This window comes from Protopterus annectens, chromosome 1.part2 (genome assembly GCF_019279795.1).
Source record: "Protopterus annectens isolate FY-2018-M chromosome 1.part2, PAN1.0, whole genome shotgun sequence".
Taxonomy (NCBI): domain Eukaryota; kingdom Metazoa; phylum Chordata; order Ceratodontiformes; family Protopteridae; genus Protopterus; species Protopterus annectens.
The window spans coordinates 538059046-538083579 of record NC_056727.1 but is presented as its reverse complement, the minus strand read 5'-3'; the positions used below and the strand labels follow the sequence as shown (position 1 = coordinate 538083579).

The following is a 24534-nucleotide window of genomic DNA, read 5'->3' as shown; positions in this document are numbered from 1 at the left end:
AAGGATGACTTTTCGAAGTTGATTGAGATGCCCAAATGAGAACAAAGATTTATTGTGTAATCCCTGGCTTGTATAAGCTGATGCCTGGTGGTGGCTGACAGGAGCCAGTCGTCGAGATACGGAAACACCTGGAATCCTTGACGTCTCAGGTGAGCCGTGACCACTGCCATGCATTTGGTGAACACTCTGGGGCTGTAGTGAGACCAAAGGGCAGGGCTCTGAACTGGAAATGACTGGACCCCAGCCGAAGCGGAGAAATCTCCTGAAGCGTCTGTGAATTTTGATGTGATAGTACGCATCCTGAAGATCTATTGAGCACATCCAGTTGTCCTTCTGTAAGAAGGGCAGAATTGACTGAAGAGTGACCATTCGAATCTTGTCTTCCTCACAGACTTGTTGAGTCTGCTGAGATCCAATATTGGTCTCCAGTCTCCGTCTTTTGGGGACCAAAAAGAATCTTGAGTAGATTCCGGCTCTGAATGGTCTGTTGTAACTGGCTGAATGGCTCTTTTGCAGTAGTTTTGAGACTTCTAACTCTGCAATTTCCGTTAGACCGGTGGTACATCTGGAAGGGAATTTGAGGGAAGGACTTTCCTCGAAAGGAATTATGTAACCCTTGGATATGATCGACTGTACCCATCTGTCTTGAGTGAGGGAATGCCAGGCTTCTGGGTACAGTGATAATCTTCCCCCAACTGCCTCCAAGGAGGGACAGCCGGGCAACATCTCAGGGATGCTGAAAGGGCTTGTCAGAGAGAGGCTCTCTGTTTCCCTGGTTTTGGACCCCCTCTGCCTCTAGAGCGTCTGTTGTTGTTACCCCTCTGCCTCTAGGGTAAATTGACCACGTGAATCCGCGTGACTCCTTGGGATTTGGAACCACATTTTGCCACCTTTCTGTCCTTTGGGGTAAGGTCTAGAAGGGGTGGAAAACGGACTCCTACGGCAGAAAGAGTCTTGCCGTCCTGCTCACACCTGGTCAAAGTTTCCTTCACTTGAGGGCCAAACAAAGCTGACCCATCAAAGGGAGAATTTGTGAAGGACGCCTTAAAGGGATCTGCAGAGTCACATAGCCGGATCCAGGCTTGGCGTCCTAAGAGCCACACCTGTACCTGCGGCCCTACTGGCTCCAACAGCAGCATATGATATTAGCCGCATGGAGGAGTTTGCAATGGAATTAAGGGTTCCTAGCTGCGGCAATTTTTTCCTGAGCTCCTGCAGCTGTAGGATCCTGAACAACATCACCTAGCTCCTTAAGGATATCCCTTTGGAGTCTGGTGAAGTGACATAGGTAATTCAGCTAACATAGCAAAGGTCGCTGAGGAAAACATCCGCCACCGCACCTATCCATGGTCCTAGAGTCCTTATTAGGAGGATGAACGGCACGGAAGGATCTGCAAGTTCCTTTTTGGTGGCAGCAGCCACCACCATGGCATCAGCGGGGACACCCTTAGTGAGGAATTGCTTGTCACACGGGGCAGTGATAAATTTTGAAGGCCTCCTAGGGACTGGCTCTACAGAGTCAGGAGCTGCCCACGCCTTTCGGGCAATAACCTGCATCAGGGGGTCGAAAGGCGGAGACACCCAGGAGGTGGAGGGCCGAGATCCAAACGCCTCTAGGTATACCAACTCATCCTCAGAGGGATTGTTGGTGGGCCAGTTTCCCCTCTGTTTAAGGAGTTCTAGGATGTCTGAGAAGGAGACATCCTCAGAGGGGATCTAGGGGATCCCTCTGACTCATCAAAGTCAGTATCTGAAGTGACAGACTCGGGAGTCTACATGTTTCCTCTTACAAGTCCTCTTCCTAGGAGGATCTCCAAACATCGGGAGAATCCTCGGAAGAGTGGGAAATTCCCAATGGGGAAACCTGAGGCGGAGGATCTCTGGGTCCTGTAGCAAGAGAAGTGGCAGAGATGTCAACAGGCACTATAGAGGGAGGAGCTAAGGGAACAGGCTGCTGACTGATACCAGTGGCCAGCACACTCTTCATCACCTCGAATGCTCCTCCCAGGCAGGTCCGAGACCCGTTCGAAGAACTAGGAACTCCAGGGACCGCCGAAGGGAAGTCTCCGAGGCAGATGTCGGAGCCGAGCTCACCAAGGCCGAGGCTCCAAGGGAAGAGCGGGTTCGGACAAGGGTCCAATGCCACTCACCCCTCGGAGGAGACCATGGAAGCCCGACCACGAATCCCTCTAAGGAAGGTCTCAAGAGGAGATAAGAGTAGAGGCTGAAGGAACAGAAGGGGGTATCTGTCCTCCAGCCGTAGCAGTAACCATTCCCGAAGACTCCAACTCCAAGCTCTGGGGTAGAGTTGAAGGAGGAACTGTAACGGGGTGTGGACCAATAGTCGTCTGTTGAGACGGACTATGTAACATTTGGGCCAGTGCCTGTGACTTAAGTAATCTACTGACCACTCTCTCTAAGTCATGGTCAGAAAGCCTGGATGACCTTGAAGATCGGCTCCGCTCCGAAAGGAGAGGTGAAGCCGGAGCCGAAAGTATCGGCTCCAAGGAAGGAGACCTCGACCTCTTCCTGGAAGGAGCCATCGGAACCGATGAAACTATAGACCCTGTCGGAGCCGACAACTTATCGGAGCCGACAGGTAGCCTCGATGCATCGGCTCCAGCCGGAGCCGATACAGCCACAAAGTACCGGTGCCGGAGCCGATCGGAGCCGACACCGATGCCTGTGCCACATGGTGGTCGGAGCCGACACCGAAGTGGTCGAAGCAGAATCGGCACCGATAGCCATCGGTGCCGAAGGCTTGGTTAAGCTAGAATCGGCTCCAGCCGGAGCCGATCTCGACTCAGAACGAGTCAGAGCCGAGGCCGCAGGCTTTGACACAGAAGCCTGGGCCTTGGAAGACTTGGCAGTCTTAGGTGGAGCCGACTTAGCCGGAGAGCCCTCCGGCTTAAGAAGGCCCCTGAGTATTAGCTTGTTTCTTCTTTCCTGCAGGACTCTCTGGCTGAAAGAATGACATATAGCACAGGAGTCCTGCAGGTGAAGAGGGCCAGGCAATGAAGGCAAGAAGTGTGACCGTCTGTCAGAGACATCTTCTGACAGCACGAGTCACACTTCTTAAAGCCTGAGACCCTTTCTTTTGACATGGTGTCACACAAAACACACACACACACCAGTCAAAGCCTTTAATTTTAAATATACCAAAAAGGTATAAGTACCAACACACACACACACCCTAACAGGGGGGGGGATGGGATGGGTAAAGTCTGACTAAAAAAATAATAAGAGACAGACAAATTTCTGTCAGAAACAGATTAAAACTAAATAAAAACTAACAATAAGGGGTTTTTAAGTTTAAAAGGGGCTAAAATAGCGAAATAGTAATCACTTACCAGGAGCTGGTAAAAGGAGGACCTCATGTTAAGCGGCAAACGAGATCTGGGTACTTACCGCCTTGCATCATGGGATATGGGGCTGCCTCGAGCTGGTAAAAGTGACTCTCGAGCTTAGCAAGTGCCGAGTCGGAGCAGAGGGATCGGCTCCGAACCCATCAAGCAAGAATGAAGGCGAGATTGACAACTTAACATTATAACATTTTGCGCTCCATGTATTTAAAATGGAATGCTGAGGGCTAAGTTGCAAATTCTTTTTAATGAGCAAATTGTTGGTCCTTCACCATTCATAAAATTCCAGAAAGAGGTGGTGCGGGAGGGTGAGTGAGCAAGTGGGGAAATGTTGGTCTCCCACAAGGTCTATTACTAACTAGCTGGCTTTCATGAATGTAATTGATGCTGTTGATGTTGGAAGTCTGAGGCATAGACAGGGCTGCTTATAAAAATAAAAACATTTGGCTCCCATAATTGAATCTTTGATGTGTTCTTTATCCTAGTTTTTTTGTTAAAGTTATGTTGGGTAGTAATATATGTCCATTTTCAGCAGAGGCCCGGGGAGAAAAGCTCCAAAAAGCAGAGTACAAATACATTAGTGGTCCTAAACTTATACACTAACTGCCACACCCCTATACAATAGGACCAACCTCTAACTCCTCCCCTTAAAGTGCTATCACCTCTATTATACTCTCACACTAACCCTCATCTCCTCCCCCTTAAAAAAACATCACTCATCTACCATTATCCATTACCCTATCACTCTATCCACAAATATCCCTACATTCCACCACCAATACCTAAACTAATGGCCCAAGGACCCTACAAACCCTTTATTACTACTCCTAACTATACTTATCATACCCTATCTACTTACTCTCTACAAACGCCATACATTCCTAGGACTTCATACCCACAACACACACACTTCTATCCTTACTCCTAGCTCCACTCACAGTCTTAGCAACCTCTCCAGCCCAGCTAAGTACTCAGCAGCCAAATTTCATAGACTCCATCACATCTCCCATTGTAACCCACTAGCTAGAAAAACGAAGAACATAATTTTTAAACTTTTACAACTCATCCTAAAAGTTCAGGTCCACTCCCTGTTAGATGGTGATATATACCCAAACCCAGGTCCTACCACTATCACAGCAACACAGCCTGATACACCAACATTTTCAATATCACAAACGCTTACCAAGCCCCCCAACTCTCTCCTGATAGCTCATCTTAACATTCGTAGCATCAATAACATTCGTAGCATCAATAATAAAATAACTCACCTGCATGCCCTTATTGATGTTCATCCCTTTGACATCCTCTGTCTGTCTGAAACCATCAATAGAAGACAGTGCAGTTCTAGCCCCTGGCTATAATATCATAAGACATGACCGTAACACTAAAAAAGGTGGAGGCGTAGCCATACTTTATAAGAATGGATTACAAGTTACCTTGCTAGACCCCAAACCTCCACTTTGCAACAATGCAGAAATTCTTCTAACTAAGATTTAGCTTAACAAAAGCAAAGCCATATATCTATCATGTGTCTATCTTCCCCCAAGTAATAACATCAACACACTAGAGGCTAGCCTCAGCTGTCTCTCAAACAACTACCCCCAAGAAACCATTATAGTTGGAGATTTTAACATTAACTGGAACTCCTGTATATCTGAGCAGCCTTCTACTCATATCAACTTATATGGTTTTACCCAAACTAGAACATCCCCTACCCGTACCAATAAAACTAACAATAAAACTAGTACCCTTGACTGGATACTCACTAATACTTCCCAACTAAACTATAAAACAGGCACCCTCCCTGAGGACACAAGTGACCACTTGCTTACATATCTAATCAGAACAAAAACTGAAATCCCAAATTCAACCATCTGTAGAACTATTCGCAGTAACAAAAATTTTAACCCTGCTCACTTTCAAGCTGAACTAGGCACCTGTGACTGGTCACCCCTGAAACACCTCCCAATAGATAATGCTGTGAAATACTTTAACTCTAAATTTCTATCCATTTTAGACAACCATGCCCCACTACGCAAAGTCAGAATTAGAACCAAACCAGCACCATGGTTCACCAAAACTACCAAACAAAAAATCCTCCAAAGAAATAAACTATGGGCCAAATGGCGCTCAACAAAAAGCCCCTCAGATCACCTGCAATTCAGACAGCTAAGAAATGAAACAAAAAAGGCTATATTAGCCGATAAAAGAAACTACTACTACCAGCTACAACAAACCAACCAAAATAATCCCCAAAAATTCTGGCGAGGTTTCAATAACCTCCTACACCCTGGATGCTCAAGTACTCCCTCTCCCTATGGCTCTGATCACAACAATCCCAACCAAATAGCTGACTCATTTAATACTTTTTTCACTGAAACTACACAATCCCTAGCCAACCAGCTATCCCCTAGCAGCCCATGCTCTCCCGCAACATCTACCAATAATCCTCCTCAATTTCATTTTATGCCAGTGCCCACTTCACTCATTTGTAACCTCATACAGAAACTTAAACCTACTACACCTCTCTGCTGATCTATTACCTGCAGAACACCTACAAAAAGCTGCTAAAGTCATAGCCTACCCCATATCGATCCTCATTAACAGAACTATTTCCGAAGGAACTATTCCTCTAATCTGGAAAGTCTCTCACATTATTCCCCTGCATAAAGGTGGTACCTCCAAGGAGTTGTCCAATTACAGGCCCATAGCTATTCTATCTCCTTTGGCAAAAATAATGGAAAAATGTGTTCACCTACAACTGTTAACCTACCTACTTGATCACAATTTATTAGCACCCTGTCAACATGGCTTTAGACCATTTCATAGCACCACCTCTGCTCTCTTATCCTTCACTAACCATATTAACAGTAAACGTAATAATGATACTATCTTCTGCCCTTTTTATTGATCTGTCTAAAGCATTTGACATGGTTAACCACCAACTGCTTATAGACACGCTCAAAAACCTGTCACTGGACACCCATACTATACAGTGGTTCCAATCTTACCTACAAAATAGACAACAGGCTGTACTATTAGGAAGTACTTTATCTTCCCACCTCCCAGTTGCCCTAGGGGTCCCGCAAGGATCTATTATTGGGTCCATTACTCTTCTCCATCTTTACAAATGACCTCCATTCTGTAATCCCACAAGCCGATTGTATCCAATACGCTGATGACTCCACACTAATATGCTCTGCTACTTCTCAATCAGAACTTCAGTCACTAACCCAAAAGACCTTTAGTACAGTTGAAAACTGGCTCTTACAAAGACATCTTATCCTTAACCCCAAAAAACCGAAAATGCTATTTATCCCCACCCACAGAACCTCCCCACTTAACTTTACTATTACTTCAAATAACGGAGATATAATATCTCCTGAGCCAACCACCAAACTACTCGGAGTACTAATAGATAATAACTTGTCTTTTGAACCTCACATTAATAACACCATTAAAACAGTAAACAAGAAACTAGGTTCCCTCTATAGAATCAAACCCTTTCTAACACCTCCAGCCAGGGTTACCATTGCTCGCACCCACCTTACCTCTACCCTGCTCTATGCCTCCCCTATCTATACCAAAATATGTAGAAGTAATCTGAGTAAACTTTCATCCTCCCACAACAATTTGCAGCTAGGTCCTCCTATAGAATTCATCACTGTATCAACCTGAATCAGCTAGGATGGTTAGAGTTGCCAATTCTAATACTTTTTAATCAACTAAAAGCAGCCCACAAGATCCTGTATTTACCTCAAAATACACCCGTACTTACTTCCCTAATCATCCCCTATAACAATCTCAAAACCTTACGCTCATCTAATAAACTACTTGTACAAATATCAAAATCCAACAATTCAGCTGGTGACACCTTGTTCTCCAATACAGTAGGTAAAGCCTGGAACATCCTCCCAAGGCAGCTAACCTCAATATCCTCTGCCAGCTTATTCAAAAGCAAGCTCAAACCCTACCTCAAATCACACTGGCTATGCCCCTGTGTCAACCCAGAGTAAGCACCAGACCATTAACTAGACTCCCACGATTCCTAGTCTCTCAAGATCATGGTCTTGTGTTTACTCACTAAATTCTAGTGAGCTTAACCTTTCTTAAGATTTTTTTCACATGTAAATATGTATATATTGTGGTATGGTCAACCACCTTCATATATGATCACAACTTCGGTGATAAAGAACACTACAAATGCATCCTTGTATGTTTATCTTCTATACTCTATCCATTTATCTCTAATGTTTTACTTTCTTAGGTTTATATGTGACCTTAGTACCTATTTAATATAAACTAATAGTTGTATCTTTAGTCTTATATTAAGTTTTTCTATCCCTAACAGCATACATAATATAAAATCCTAGGTTTGTAATATGTTATAAAGATTTGTAACATACCATTTCTAATACAATTGTCTTAGTCGTGTTCATCTAATTCTTAGAAAAATATTTCTTTCCCTACTGAAATATAAAATGTATAATCTTAGGCTTGTAATATTTTTTTTAAAAAAACTTCTTATGTACCAAATTCTACTGTTAATGTATTTGCCGTGACCTTTTCTCCCCGGGCCTCCACTGAAAATGGACATATATCCAGCTGGACTAGCCAGGTCAACAAATGTAAAAAATGTAACAAGAAACCAGACACACAACAGGTTGTCAGCACATACACTTTACCTCCCACACAAAATAAGATCACAACACAAACCCAAATATGTGGCGGTACTCACTAGAAGTCTACCAAAAGATCAGAGACCTATAGTAACCATACACCAGTATCTCAGCAAATAAGCCCCTAAGGCAAAACATCTCAAAACCTAATGTCTTAGTCAAAGGTGACTCCATAGTAAGATATCACAGATGTTCCCCTCACAAGGCTGAAAAAAGAAGTGGTCATGGTCAGCTGCCAGGATCCATCAATCATGCATGCACTCAAGTCAGTCAACAAGTAGAGTTATGACTTTGTCATAGTCCATGTTGGGGAGAATGACTTGCAACGTACTTCTCTAGACATATGAAGACATACACGACTGAACTTGTGCATAACAGGCAGGTATGACCCTAGCCATGAGCAGCATTCTACAGGTCCCTATTACTTCATCAAAAAACTACATAATTGAACGGCATTTTATCAAACATGCTGTTTACTGAATTGTTCTAAGATCTCATTACAGTATGGGATCAGGAAATGTGCCCTTTCCCTACTGTAGTGCGATCTCAGAGTTGGTATATATAATTGGGGAGTACTGGGTTTGATGAATGCCTTTCAACAATGTGATCATTCAATGATATAATATAGACCTGCATTCTACCTTCACCCAGGATGATGCCACAATATACACAAAAAATGATAGACTTCAACAATTGGCTTCGCTTATGGTGTCAGCCCAGGGGGATCCAGTATCAGTCAGTCTGGGAAAATACGGTCAACAGGCCACACTGCTTTTGCCAGAGATGGTCTGAACCTCTCTCCTCTAGGCTATCGGACACTGGCAAAGGCGCTTGCCTCCCCCATAGTGCCGCTTTTTAGGCAATGTAAAAACAACAAAATTTCCAACATAAAATCTACTCGAGACAAGCTAAAGGTTTTACTGCTTAATACTAGGATTCTCAATGGGAAGCTGCACTCCCTGGAAGCACTCCTCATCTTGGAAGATGCTGACATCTGTGCAGTCACTGTGACATAGTTCAAGGCCATGGAGAGCACCCGGCAGTGCAAGACAATGCCTTCCACAAGTTCAGACCTCAAAATGAGCATGAAATAACCAATGGTGGAGGTGTACCCATCTTCAATAAGGCCAAGTATACCACAAGACTGGTCAAATAGTGTGACTCTCTCAAACTACTCCAAATTAACTATAGGCAAAGTACCCTACCACATCACTGCTAGCTATAGATCTCCCACCATGAACCAAGAAAACCACATCACCTACCTGGAGTTGGTGAAGTGCATTATCATCCCCTTTGGCAAAGTGGAATTCTCTAATTACAACAGAGAAAGCACCCCCCCCCCCAAGTTCAAACCCAATGGTGCGAGATCTGGAAACACAGGTTAATAGCAATCTGCACTCCAACCACCAAGTTTCCACAGTGGTAAGGAAGGTCTTCTACATTGCAAATGTCATAAGTAAGGGCTTAGCAGACAGGTGTAAGGATGTTAGAACTCCACTGTACTCTACCTTCACCAGACCATTAATACAGTACAATGCTCCCTTTTGCATGTACCTCACCAGACACCTGCAGCAGCTGGAGAGACTACAGAGGTTTCTCCCCACGAAAATACACCGTCTCCAAACCATAACCTATGTGGAGACAGTCGTCTCACCGTACTTTATCTTGCAAGCTGCTGAAAGGTGACATGCCTGGCCTGAAGGACAGCATACAACCCTGCAGTAATTGAAATCCTGCACATCCGCAAGTCAAATGGCACTAGAGTCATACGCTGCAGGGATGTTAACCTAGCCTGACAAACAGAACGTGTTGGAGTGACAGATATCTCCCAGACATTGCTGCTCCTCTGGAATAAACTTCTAATTCACGTGAAGCAGAGCTCCTCACTAACCCTATTCAAGTGCAACCCAGACAAATAGGTTCATAGGTTCATACTAGGCTATCTGCCCTACGGCATTTATAAGCCTAGCCAGAATGTGTTCGGCTTTTGCCACCCATTTTAAATTTATTTTGCTATGCCCTTTTTCGAGGTTAGTATACTGTGCCTCTGTCTAACAGTGACACAGAAGTGATACCCGGGGTAAACCTACGATCTCCCTTCCACTCATCAAGATTCCTCTTGAATAGAGGAAATGAGGGACTCTGCCTAACCTGGACTGGGATTTTATTCCAAAGTGAAGGGAGCCTCTGGGTTATGAATCTGTCCCTCCAGCATGTCCTATTTATTTCAGTGCTGAGGTTCAAGTCTCTCGAGCGTAGCTCGATGGGATTTGGATTTTCTGAGGTGCAGCATGTCCATTAATTCCGGGTTGGACATGGCTTTATACGTCAGGCACAGATCGCCTCTGAACAGGCGGTATGCCACTGAGTACAGCTGGAGTTTCTTTAACCGGGCAGCATATGGCATCTGTTTGAGCCCTTTGATCCTCTTGGTGAGGTACTTTTGGGGTCTTTCCAGTTGCTGCAGGTGTCTGGTAAGGTACATCCCAAAAGGGGCATTGTACTCAATTATGGGCCTGATGAGGGATGAGTAAAGAGGCACGATGACCTCCCCTGATCTAGATGTGAATCCCTTCATGATTAGGTGGGCTATATAAAATGTTTTTCTAACCACTTTGGCCACGTGGTTGTCAAATGAGAGATTGATATCAACTTGGGTCCCCAGGTCCCGAATTACTACTTCTGTACTCAATGGATTACCACCTATGTGGTAATTTGTGGGCACTTTGTTTTTGCCAAAGGGGATGACTATACACTTTTTGGCATTTAGCTTGAGGCCATGGCTCTGGCACCAGTTGTCTGTTTCTATGAGGCCCTTTTGGAGGATGCTTGTGTCAACTAGAGAGTTGATTTTGGCGCCCAGTTTGCAGTCATCTGAGAACTTGGTCAGCCACAGTCCTTCCGTGTTGGCCTGTACCTCCGAGAAATATATACCGAACAAGAGAGGTACCAGGACTGAGCCTTGTGGGACACCACTTGTAACTGATTTGGAGTCTGACATGGCTCCAGCAATTCTAACCATGTGGGTTCTGTCCTTGAGCCAGTTTGCAATCCATCTAGTGACATAGGGGTTTATATTTAAGCTGGTGAGCTTATATATAATGCCAGAGTGGGGTATTGTATCGAAGGCTTTTGCGAGGTCAAGGTAGGCTGTGTGGACCACCTTCACCTCGTCAATGGCCTTGGTGACTGTTTCAAAGAAATCAACCAGGTTTAAGAGGCAGGATCTGCCCTTAAAGCCGAACTGGGTAGGATCCAGTGTTTGTAAGTCCCCAATATCTTTATTTATGAGGTCCATGATGATCCTTTCCATAGCTTTGCAGACCAAGCTAGTCAGGCTTATGGGGCGATAGTTTCCAGGATCCGTTGAGGCACCACCTTTATGGAGAGGGACCACTGTTGCTGTACGCCACTCTTTGGGCACATATCCTGTAGTAAGGCTGAGATTGAACAGTAGTTTTATGTTTGGGTTTAGCTCTTCTTGGAGTTCATGTAGGACGCAGCCCTGGACACCGTCTGGTCCCATTGATGCTGTGTTTTTTGCTTTGGAGAGGGCGGCTCTTACCTGAGCATCTGAGATGTCAGGGGGCAGCACTCTGCTGGGATAGATATTTGCCCTTTTGGCGGGGGGGGGGGGTTGCGCTGAACCTGTCAGCTAGGATGTTGGCAATGTCTGTGGGTTCAGTGTATTTTTTGTCATTTTGGACCAATTCTGAGCATATCTGGGAATTACCACCCAGGTTCCTAACATAACTAAAGAAAGCCTTGTGATTATCCTTAGTGTCCTGTGCAATTTTTCTCTCGAAGCTGGCCTTAGACAATTTTATGAGTGCCCGTAGTTTTTTGCTAATACTGATCAGTGATGCCTTCCCTTTTTGGGATTTTTCTCTATCATTTAGTAGCTTCCTCCTATTGTATAGTTTGTTTATGGCTGAAGTCCACCAGACAGGACGTCTGCCTTTGGAGGATTGGGTCTTGGTTTTATTTGGGATCGCATAATCCATGCATTCCTGAAGGTGTTCATAGAATGTGTTTATAAAGGATTCTGCAGTCTGGGACGTATTTTCCACAGGCCCGGGGGCTTTGAAGGATTCCACTTCGGTTTTGAGGAGTGTGAAATTTGCTTTAGAGAAGTTTTTCACTGTGGTTTTCTGGGCAGTGGGTGGGGTCGGATGTGAATATCCAGTGAGATTAGTTTATGGTCTGATCTTACCAGTGAGGGATACACTTCTGGTCTGGAGCATAGAGTCCCCATGTTGGTGATGATCAGGTCCAGTATGTTTTCCCCTCTTGTGGGAGTGGTAACAAGTTGTTCCATAGCATTTGAGTTTATAAATTCTAGGAATCTTTGGGCTAGGGTGTTGGAGCTAGAGTAATGCTCCCAGTCTATGTTTGGGTAGTTGAAGTCGCCCAATATAATGGTGTTTGGAGAGACCTTCATATTTTCCAGTGTTCTCAGGAAGGCCGAGTGGGGTTCCTGGGTTTAGGAGGGTGGTCTGTAGCAGGCTATAAACTGGAAGGCAGTTTTATCCACTGTTAGTTGCACATGGATAGTCTCTGATGCTTTGTGCTTTGCCACCAACCTGGAGGTGTGGGTATCTTTGATGAATATCGATACTCCCCCTCCTTTTGTGATTCGATCCAAGTTTTGGGGCCAAAAAGCATGGTATGAGGTATAACCTGGTAGTGATGGGGTGCTCTCGGGAGCCCTGAACCAGGTTTCTGTTACTGCACAGATATCGATGTTCTCCATGCTAAGGAGAGTTTCGAGTGCGTGCATCTTGAGGGTTAGACTTCTGGCGTGGAGTAGCATTACTCTTAGTTTCTTATCCCTTGTGATACCTATGGAGGTGGGTTTGTCTTTTGAGCCTTGCCTAAAAAAGGCACTATGGGGGTAGCAAGAGCCTTTGCCAATATCTGAAAGCCCAGGGGTGACAGGTGCAAGCCGTCCCTAGCAAAGCATTGTGGCTTGTCAAGCATATCATCCCAAGCTGACAGGCATTGGATCCCCTTTGAATGACACCAGTACTTAAACCAATTGTTGAAATTGATAATCTTGTCTTCATATTGCGGCATCATTCTTGGTGAGGGTAAGATGCTACTCAAGGTCAGGGTCATACCGGCCTGGGCTACATGCTCAGAGAGCTCCTTTATGCCTCTTTTCATGTAGTCCAGGGAGGTACGTCTCAGGTCATTCACACCAGCATGGACAATGACAGTCATATTTGTACTTGCCTTGAAGTGACCTGAGTGCTTGTGTTATGTGGCGGATCCTAGCGCCCGACAGGCTGCTCACAGTGACCCTCTCCTTGTTCAGCCTGGTGAGCGGGACGTCAGTGTGCCTGACGATAGAGTCACCTATTACAAGTGTATCAGATGTGTTGTTTAGTCTTAAGGGCTGTGACTGTTCGGCACACTGGCTTTGTGAGATATGTGTTGCACGTGTTTTGTTTTGGGGTAGTGGTTGCTTGGGTGTCTGCTTTGGAGTCTCTGCTGCTTAGGCAGATCTTTATTTAGAGCCTCCGAGTATGTTTTTGTGTGATTATGCGTTTGGTTTGCTGTCGTGGTAGGTCTGTGTGAGACTGGAATTGTAGTGAGTGTGGTTTCCTTCTCCTCCTGACTGGTTATGCCAGTACTGAGTTAAGAGAGCTTAGCCTCCAGTTTGGCTATATGGTTGCATCTCTCACATGGGTTGGAATTTGTTGGGAGGAGGAGAGGGTTGTCTGTGTACATGAGACAGTTGTAACATTGCCTCAAGATTCCCAGATTCACCAGCTGGACCGGAGAGGAGATTGACAACTGACCTTTGGACATGCTAGAATAATATTGGGAATTCCTTAATAATTGAAAACAAGGGCCAGTGGGGAGTGAGGGTGTAGTGCTTTTAATTTTTAGTGCCGACTTATATAATTGCTTTAGTGAGCAAGTGCCAGGTAACTTAAGTGCAATGTGTTACAGGTAACTTAAATGCAAAAACGACAAACAGTAACTTTCTTTCAAGTGAAACAAGGAAAGAAGTACAGTAAGCAATGCAAATATCACTAGTGATCCACAGAAGCGCTGAGAAGCCACATATTAGGTGGAATTAGCTTTCCAGGGAAATAACAAGCATATAAACAAAGCTAGATTCAGCTGGCCTGGATCTAGTCTATGCTACAGCAAACAAGGTGTACCAATTTCAGTAAGATACAGTTCAAATATTCAGGCACTATAAACCTTTAACCAGAAATTCCCAGCTCAGAAGGGCAGAGTCCATCCTCTTCTCCCACAAGAGTGCAGACCACGAACCTTCTTAATGTAAAATAACTGGCCTGTATGGATGAGAGACCACAAATTCACCCCGGGGGTGGCACCCATGTCCTTCTGGACAGGGGTAGTTGGCGTTGATCATAGACTCACTCTTCGAATTATGTACCTCTAACCAAGGAAAATTGGGGCAACTTGGGAATAACATGGCTAGACTTACAAGGGCTCTACAGCCGCTAGCCTAGTAACCTCCTATGAACTAACAGTGCAAAGCTTACAAACCTAAGGTAAAATACAAGCACAAACTCTTCTCAAATGAAAGAAAACAACCAACTAGTCCCATTACCAAGTTAGTGCGCAATGATAACGACAATATGAACTCTGCCAAAAGACACTTTCTACTATCTAAAACATAAGAACTGACAAGTTTCCTGCATTCATCCTTCAGAAACAAAATTCAGAAAAAAATTAAAACCAAGCCGATCTTATCTAGTTAAAGAAATCTAATGAAATTATGTAACAATAAATCCAAATTAAATCTGTACCGTGATAGTACATACGTTTATTGGGAAAATTGCAGGGCTGACTAGTGCTTTATTGAACATATCAAATACTTATTTTTGTGTTTTTATACTCAGTTTATTTCAGAATTACAAAATCACCATGTAGTTGTACAGTGTTAAGCAAATTAAGTAAAACATTATGACTGATTACATTCGCGAAGGGAAGCGTTTGACTGATATGTTGTTTAAGCCAAGATTGAGTAAATCAGAGTCTGCCTTGGATGATGTGTTAATCAAAAGGAACTACAACATTTTAATTAGTTAAAATCTCAGAGAAAGACGTTTGATTGGTCTGTAGGTTAAACCAATGCTGACTAAAATGGAGTCCGCTCTAGGCGACAGATTGGGGACCTGTGCGGTTATTTTATTGGTAGCATTTGTGGGAGGGAAACTGTATATGATTGGTGCAAGATTAGGGTCTATGTGGTTAGGATGATACCTACTTTGGGCTCAGGAGTGGATGCTCTAGCATGCAATTCAATTGGACATAATCCGGAAAGGGTATAGGTGGTTAGTCAAGAGACTGCACCACTGTGTATCGGGTGTGGTGGAAGAGTGACTGGTCGGTGTTCACAAAGGGAGGTGGATTTGGCTTAAACAACATACAAATCAAATGCCTCCCTTCAAGAATGTAACCAATCATAATGTTTTAATTAATTTGCTTAACACGGATTACAACTGCATGGTGATTTTGTAATTCTGGAATAAACCGAGTATAAAAGCACACAAAACAGTATTTGACACGTTCAATAAAGTACTCACCTACCCTGCAATTTTCCCAATAAATGACTTTACTATCCCTGCACAGATTGTTTCATTTGGATTTATTGTTACAGAATTTCATTACATTTCTTTAATTAGATAAGATCGGCTTAGTTTTTGTATCCAATAGTTTTGGCACGTTCCATGTAGAGACACGCATATTGAGAGAAAACATACCCAGTCCACACAGTGTACTTCAGGGCTGTGCAATCATCCTTCACACAAACACAAGATGACACCTCACCACTATCAACTGCCCTCTTGCTTCACATGCAGCTGCCTTTCACTTCTCCCAAATTCCTGTCAAGGAAACGCAAACTAAACCCCTCACGTGACTAACTCTTCTAAAACAATGACATACTCAGTATCGGTGTTCTCTGTGACAGTATTAGGACTCATACTTTTCTTTTTGTTAACGACCTCATACTTGACAATACATGCCTACCTACAACCTCCTTTTCCCCAATTTTTGCACTTGGGGTCAGGGTGTAACTTTACTAGTGACGATCATCTATCTAGAGCCAAGGTTCACACCACTAGGTGACTAACTCTGCTGTGGCTATTCTTCCACATCTCATACTTACATCTATGGCCAATACAATGTGTCCAATCCACCTACTACATGTCTTTGGCATGTAGGCGGAAACTGGAGCACCCTGAGTAAACCCAAGTGAACACAGGGAGGACATGCGGAATCCGCACATAAGGCAACCCAGCCAAGAATCTAACTGGAGAACTTCTTGCTGTGAGGTGACAGTACTATCAGCTGCACCGATGTGCCCCTTTGACATTGCATATTCTGATAATCTTCTACTTACCAAACCTAGCAATGCTAATTCTGACCTACAGTTAAAACCACAAACCTCTTCTGCAAATTAAACTTTTGCGAATACATTAACACACCCTGAGAAAAAGCTAAATAAATAAATCTTGTTAATTGAGAAATGTATCCCTCCCTCTGAAAGACATTCATATCACCATTATCCCTAATGTAAACGAGCAGAAATATCCTTGTCGCACGATATCTCTTACCTTTAATACATATACAAAGTTAAAGTCCTACCTTACTAAAATTACTCTATGGACTCGTGCATCTTTTTTCCTAAATGCTGCTTGTACAGCTTTAGCACACTATGTCATTACCCCAATCAAGAATATATGCTGACTTTATTGCTAGCTCTACATTCTTCCTACAATACTCAGCTGCAAGTTGCAGAAAACAAAACATGGAAATATACATTATTGGCAGACCCACATGTAAAGCATTGCAATTTACTGCAGGACTCCAAATGACTGCCAATGCCTAACAGGACCACCTTTCTTCCAAATAAACTGCTTACCAAATGAAAGGTAAACTGCTGACTTACTTCGGGGATCGTAACAATTCTCTCAGAAGCCATCAAAATGAAAACCCTACTATAGCTTGTCCCCACTTCCAAACAACTACAAGAGAAAGAGTCTTCTCCAAACTGAGCACAGCCATTTGCATCCACCTGCCAAATGTAATTACTTCAGAGCCTTTAAATCATTACTCTTACAAACATCGCCCCAGTGACATCCTGAACACATGCTTTTGTGACAACGGTTAGCTAAAAAGAACTTTTCCACTTAGTTCTGAGTATAACAAAATGGTATAACTCTTATATGTTTCTTTCCCTGGAAGATCAGAATGTGACCAATTTTTCTTTAACATGAATTTAACATGTGTACCAATAACACTGTTTTACAGCACAATAACCCACTCCATGCCTGATAAAAAGTATATATATATATATATCTATCATACACACACACGTATATATATATATATATATATATATATATATATATATATATATATATATATATATATATACATATATACACACACATATTTAGAAAGCTTGTGAGGAAATTACTCTATTTTTGTTTTACTTGGATCGCTTGTCTGTGTACTTAAAGGATTTTCGACTGGAAACAGACTGCCTTGCTTGGATTACTTTTGAGTACTTAGTAATGCTGTAAAATGATATATTTTCTATTATTTTTTGCTATGTTTTGTTTAGACTTAAGACAAGTTTAAGTTCGCTACTTCTACTACTATTGTCTGATCTGATTAATATATAGTGATTAACTAGAAATATATGTACTGAAAATCTTCCACACAGAGAAGTTTCTTACACTGTTTTGTTTTTGGACCCACTACACTTTAGTGGGTTGTTTTAAGACTTCGGGGATACCACTGAGATTACTTGTTTTTTGCTCCATTTTCTTTACTTACACCTTTACATAAAGTTGCAAAATGTACACTATAAGCATACTATGAACAGGAATAAAAGATTGGGGATTGTAAGGCAAAATCAAAGACACATTGGATGAAATGTAATACAGACAATTTGATGGTCTTGATAGCAAATGGGGAAAATCAGAGAACAGAAAGCGAGAAGAGAAGAGAAAATCCAGCCAAGACATAGATTTCCTAAAAGAAGACCAGAAACAGATGGGCATGACTGCTGAAAAAGAAGAGTAGACCTGGACAGGGAAGTGGCAACAATTAACATGGCACCCCAACTAACAAACAAAATGAGGGGTTGATGAGATCTTATTTAAATTGCACTCAAATTTATTTTCTAACTCCAATGTACAATGTCTACTATGTACCTGATTTGTTGATTTTTCGTAACCTTATTCACTGTGTATCATGAATGTTTTTCTCCCTCTACCCAGGTCGAGAATGAAAAGGATCAACACACCAGCTCACTTACCTACTAAAAATAATATGTAAATAAACAGCAGTTACTGTAAACACTGCCTACCAGCCACTTGTGTATACACACCACAAAATAATTTTATTAGATATATAGTACCTTTTTTGTATTTTAATCAGTGGTTTGAACAATTTGTGATGTCACTCAATAACTTTTTGGCTAATGCACTGATGTTTTGTCTTGTAATTTACCATGAAATACCCTGTTCCTTCATTTAAATGCCAGTGCCTTAAAAACTGCATTTTCTATCGTTTCTGTATGCTTCACTAACTGCAGATGTACAGTCTTGTTTTGTCTTTCTCTTGTGGATTTGGTCATGGCTGAAAATTATACACTGGCCAGCCCACTTATTCAGTGAGAGGAGACTATGTCAAAGCCAGGGCATACTAGACTTATGATTTTTCAGCTTTTCTTGGAACATATGAGATTCACACAGGATGAGCTAGAAACTGAGGCTTGGCAAATTAAGTATTTTACACTTCTCAGCTTGGTATCACTGCAACCTTTCCCCACAGCAAGTGGTTTAGGAAATAATCCTACTGTTATGATAAATGTCAAGTATAACTGTTACAGTTGGGCCCACATCTGCAGCTCAGTCACCTTTTTCAAAACTGGTTCATTCAGGTTTTCTTTAAACATCACACACAGTACATTCTTGTAGAAATTGATTTAATTAATCTGTACCGCGGGACAATTTGTCATAACTATGCAAGTATACTGTTTCAGAGTATAAGCAGTCTCTACTTACACTGTAGTGCCAAGCCTAGAAAAAAGGTAATATATGTCTACAGTCAGTCCAGTCTGCCTTACGGCCTCATTATGATGTGCAGTGTTTCTACCTCCAAATAAACCACATCATCTAATCACCATTTACGGTTCAAAAATTTCCACCATTTCAACCCATAAGAAGGCAATTCCAGTTGTAGCTTACACTACCAGGGAAGAATTTAAGTTATTGTTAACACAAAAACATGTTCAAAGACGAGACAGCAACACTGTACACAAAGGAAAATAAAGGGAAACTTTATCTTAACTTGTTTAATGCAACATTACTGCTACTTTTTTTTTAACCTCGTTGTACTTTCTATGATTTATATCACACGGGCTATCCATCATTCTTATCACAGGGGCTGTCTTATGGTTAACAGAAGGGGGAAATAAAAAATCAGTAGTGTTAAGTTAATTTATTTCTTTAAGTCTGCTCAGTACTGGGACAGCACTCGTACAAGAAGTAGGAAAGGTGTTTCCCTGATGGTCAGTCAATACACAGAGAAGGACACAGGTCTACAAATGCTTTTGCGAACAAGGTAGAGAAGTATATCTGCAGGTCTACTTAATTTGCCCTAACTTCCAATTAACTGACACTTCATTTGACTGACAAGTATAATGGCAGTCTCCAGAGCACTTAAGGCAAGTAAATGGAATATGTCCCCTTCCCCACCGTACTGCAACCCTGGAGTTAGAATATATAGTTAGGGGGTGTCGGGGGGCACAGCCCCACACTTAATTTCATATTATATTGTTTAGTTTTGCTTTAATATTGCTTAGTAAAACAAACGTAAGTGGAGGGGCTTTGCCCCCACACCCCCTAACTATATATTCTAACTCCAGGGTCACACTATAGTGGGGAAGGGGACATATTCCATTTACTTGCCTTACAGTGCTCTGGAGACTGCCAACAATACTTGTTAGCAAATGAAGTGTCAGTCAAATGAAATCTCGGTCATTTGGTCTCAGTCAAATGGACGTTAGGGCAAATGAAGTAGACCCATATCTGCACATGCAGATAGGTATACAAACCCAGATAACTCACATCAGTGCGACAACCCTTTTATTTTTTGACAACAGAGGGATAAACCTTCCACTTTATTTGATGCGGTCTGAAGGGCTTTGAGAGATTTGTTTGAGACGCATGGAAGAATATATTCTAGCTAAAGCAGAATGGCGATTTTTTTTTTTTTTTTTTTTTTTTTTGAGTACTGTATTACTTACCGCTAAGTTAGGACCTTTTTAAAAAGGGGGGGGGGGGTAATTTTTCCTTTTACACCTTAAACGGGTAGCGTCAGACATAAACTAATATGGAGAGTAACACCGCCTCAAAAGTATCTGAAAGCTGAGGACACGCTTTATTAACTAGCCGTTAAATGATTAAGATGTAGATGGGAGTAATTTATTCAGTTTTGGGGTGTGCCAAAGAACTCCGTATTTAAGTAGCCAGACTTTGCTACTTTTCAACCACTGCAAAGTTTCTACAACAATTAAAGAAATATTGGACAATAATCAGTTCCTGGGGTAAGTAGCAATCCCAACAGAAATGTTGATCAGTGTAGAGACATTACTAAAAGTAGCATACCCTACTTTGTAATAGCCTTTGCAATAAATCTAAAGAGAAAATCCGGAATTTCAAATAATCGCATTTACACACGGGGCGGAGCATGGTTGCGGCTGTGCTAATTTACACAACCTGCGTACTCAACAAATGTAAGTGTACTAGAAAGCGGTACTCGCTTAGTTTCCTTTAAAGTGTCAACAATAGCGTTTCAACACTGTAGGCCCACAATACTACATTTTTCTGCCTTAAGAATAAAGTAAACACAATCTGGAACCTCTCGGCCTCCACAGAAGAGCCTCGGGGACAACAGAACGCATGCCCCAGAAGAAACCGATATAGCAGCACGCGTCTACCAACCTCTTTACCTTGGTTTAGGCACGTGACAATATGAGCAAGTATCACTTAATGGCATATCCGCTTTACCAAAAAAAAAAAAAAAATGCACCGGGTAAAGCCATCACCTAAATGTAGAAAAAAAAAAAAAATCGGCGATCCACATTACATTGTTAAACCCAAGGCAAAGTCGCCATTACAGAGTATGTGCCCGCCACGGCGCTGACGTACCAATGCATACTTTACACTGGTAATAATCTGACTGTGGGGTGATTTATCTTGCACTGCACAAACTTCCCAACAAAAGAAAAAAATCAGTTCTAACTACTTGAAGAGACAGACGTACCTCCGTTATAACGACCTCCGTAACGAGCCATGGTAAAGAACGCTACTACTAGGTTACTGAACTCAACCAGTGAAACTCCAAGAAAGGAATTGATGACGCACGCGTGAACTCGTTTACCCTACCCCCCCCCCCCCCCCGAAAAGCGATGGGGCGGTGACAAAAGGGGGAGTAGAGATGACACCGTGAAATTCGAGACGCATAAACTTTGCATGTGACTCACGCAGTTTTATAAAAGGATTTAACATAAATCAGAATACACACAGTCAGTAACTAAGTAGTAGGAGCGTATTGGTTCTTAACTCCTTAGTAGCAACCACCCTTCTATCATTGGCAATCATACCCGAATACCTCTCAAATCTCAACTGTCAATGATTTTGACTCAAATGTTATCTCTGTCCCCTTACTCTCTCTTCAAACTGCTGACTGTTGGAGGAAAAAGTGGTGAATTGCACTTAATAAATAATAATAATTAGAAATAAGACATTGCTAATCTCCAAACTCTGGACCCTACTCAGTTTGGATTTGTAAAAGGCAGATCATGTCTCCTAAACCTGATTGACTTCTTTGAAGCAGTCACCAAAGCCATAGATGAGGGTAAAATGGTTCACACAGCTTATCTAGATCTCACCAAGGCTTTCAACACCATCCCCCACTCTGGAATTATAGATAAGCTCACTAAACTAGGTATAAAGCCCTATGTCAGAAGGTGGGTTGCCAACTGGCTCACGGACAGAACCCACACTGTGAAAGTAGCGAATTCCAAATCCGACATCAGACCAGTGACAAGTGGAGTACCACAGGGTTCAGTCCTGGGTCCTCTCCTGTTTGGTATCTACCTCTCTGAAGTGCAGGCCAACACAGAAGGTCTTTGGCTAACAAAGTTTGCAGATGACTGCAAACTAGGATCCATAATCGAAACTCCTAATGATGTGGACAAACTACAAAAGGGCTTCACTGAGACAGATACCTGGTGTCAAAGCCATGGCCTGAAGCTCAATGCCAAAAAGTGTATTGTCATCCCCTTTGGTAAAAACTCTGTACCCATGAACTACCACATAGCTGGTAGTCTACTTAATGCCGAAAATGTGATAAGAGACCTTGGGACACAGGTGGGCAGTAGTCTCTCCTTTGATAATCACATCGCCACAGTGGTCAGGAAATCCTTCTACGTGGCTCATCTCATCACAAAAGGATTCTCATCCAGAAAAATGAGGTGATTGTTCCCCTCTACTCATCACTCATTAGACCCATTATAGAGTACAATGCCCCTTTTGGTATGTACCTCACAAGACATCTACAACAACTGGAAAGACCACAGAAATACCTCACAAAGAGGATTACTGGCCTCAAACAGATGCCCTATGCAGACCGTCTCAAAAAGCTACAGCTTTACTCCATCGCATATCACCTACTCAGGGGCGATCTCTGCCTAACATACAAAGCTATGTCAAACCCAGAGCTGTTGGACATGCTTCACTTAAAGAAATCCCAATCCCTCCGAGCTACACGCTCTAGGGACCTTAACCTTGTCACCACAATAAACAGAACATGCTGGAGGGATAAATTCCTGTCCCAGAGACTTCCCATACTCTGGAACAGACTACCTATCTATGTCAAACAGAGCTCCTCTTTGGCACTCGTCAAGAAAAATCCTGATGATTGGATGGGAAATGGGAAATTCACCCCGGGGATCACTTCTGTGGCTCTGCTCGACAGGGGCACAGGAAAATAATTTTCTTGGGTGGTGAAAGCCAGGGTACATGTTTTGGCTAGGCTTGTATGGGCCGTAGGGCCGATAGCCTAGTACCTACCTATGAACCTATATAAGAGTTCTTTTATTTCAGAAAATGCATAGTAATTCGCATTCTCTTATTCTGCCAATATCTCAAGTTAATAGTGCTAATATTTCAAAACTGTCCCTGATTCCCTGCTCTCAACAGAATCAGGGACAAATTCAGAAATAATCAGGGATATTTTTAAAATATGAATACTATTAATCTGAGATATTGACAGAATAAGAGAACGTGGACTAATATACATTTTCTTAAGCAACAGAAGTGTATAATTTTAATTATTGTCATTATATATTAAATGTAATTCAACATATTTTCTCCAAAAGTCATCAGTTTTAGGTTGGATTAAGAGGGGCGGAGCTAAAATTTGAGTCAAAATCAGGGACTCCCCAATAAAAAGGGGCAATTGAGAGGTATTGTGCTGCTTCCTTTTTGAAAACAAAGTGTCCCCCATTGCTTAATTTGTAGTGGAAGGTTGTTTGTGACAAATGTGTCATTTGCTGAAAACAAGTTTAGATCCCTGATTTTAGTTTTAGTGGGACTTTTGAATTGTGGCAATATAAGAAATCTTGGACCATTGGATCCCTAATAGCCAGAAAATCATACGTCTCAACCACTTAACACAAGAAATCTATTCAGAGCCAAAAATAACGGTTCATAGGTTGGTACTAGGCTATCAGCCCTAGGGCCTATACAAGCCTAGCCATAACAATTCCCTGGCTATTTCTTCCCACACTAGTTACTTTCCTGGATAATAGGTTTAGAGCTTAGCACTAGGCTAATTGCTCTACTGGGCCACTTTAAGTATAGCCAATTATCCCATGTGAGAATCAAACTCTGCCCCTTGCATTTGTAAGATAAGCACCTTAACCATTACACCATCCTAGTTCAAAAATGGGGAGAAATTTTAAAAATTGCTCTTATAAATTTAGAAGATTCTGAGAGTAACAGGTTTTGCATTTGCATGCATTTTCTAAAGGATATGAAATTTGATTCTCAAATATTGGTCGTTACTTAGTGACTTATGATTTGCCAGAAAAAACACACGTTATGAGGAATAGTTCAAAAATATGAGCCAAAAATCTGGATAGTTGAGAGGTATGCTAAAAATCTAGATACAGGTTGCCCCTAAGGAGTTTATAAGATGCTGAATAAAGGAAAATACAGTTCTGTAAAATCTTACCATGACAGTAGATATATTTGCCTTCAGTGTTCAAGTATTCATGACATATGTGATTCCCTGCAGTGGAAGCCCGACGTCTGGCCGCTCTACCAAAGCCTACTATTGCTTTAAAGTACACTGACCGTCACCCACACGCTCCTTGTGTAGCATAGGGCATAAAGGTGACTTCAGGCATACCATCTTCAGAA

At 42.4% G+C, this 24534-nt stretch overlaps 1 protein-coding gene across 1 annotated transcript in view; it reads right to left on the bottom strand.

The window, feature by feature from the left end:
• Window positions 1-21488, bottom strand: part of SRSF7 (serine and arginine rich splicing factor 7) — a gene marked incomplete in the record, with an annotated part of 475568 nt that extends 454080 nt beyond the window's left edge. The window contains 1 exon segment of the mRNA XM_044057513.1: window positions 21371-21488. Coding sequence (XP_043913448.1) covers window positions 21371-21401 — 31 coding nt within the window.
• Between the last annotated feature and the right edge of the window lie 3046 nt (window positions 21489-24534).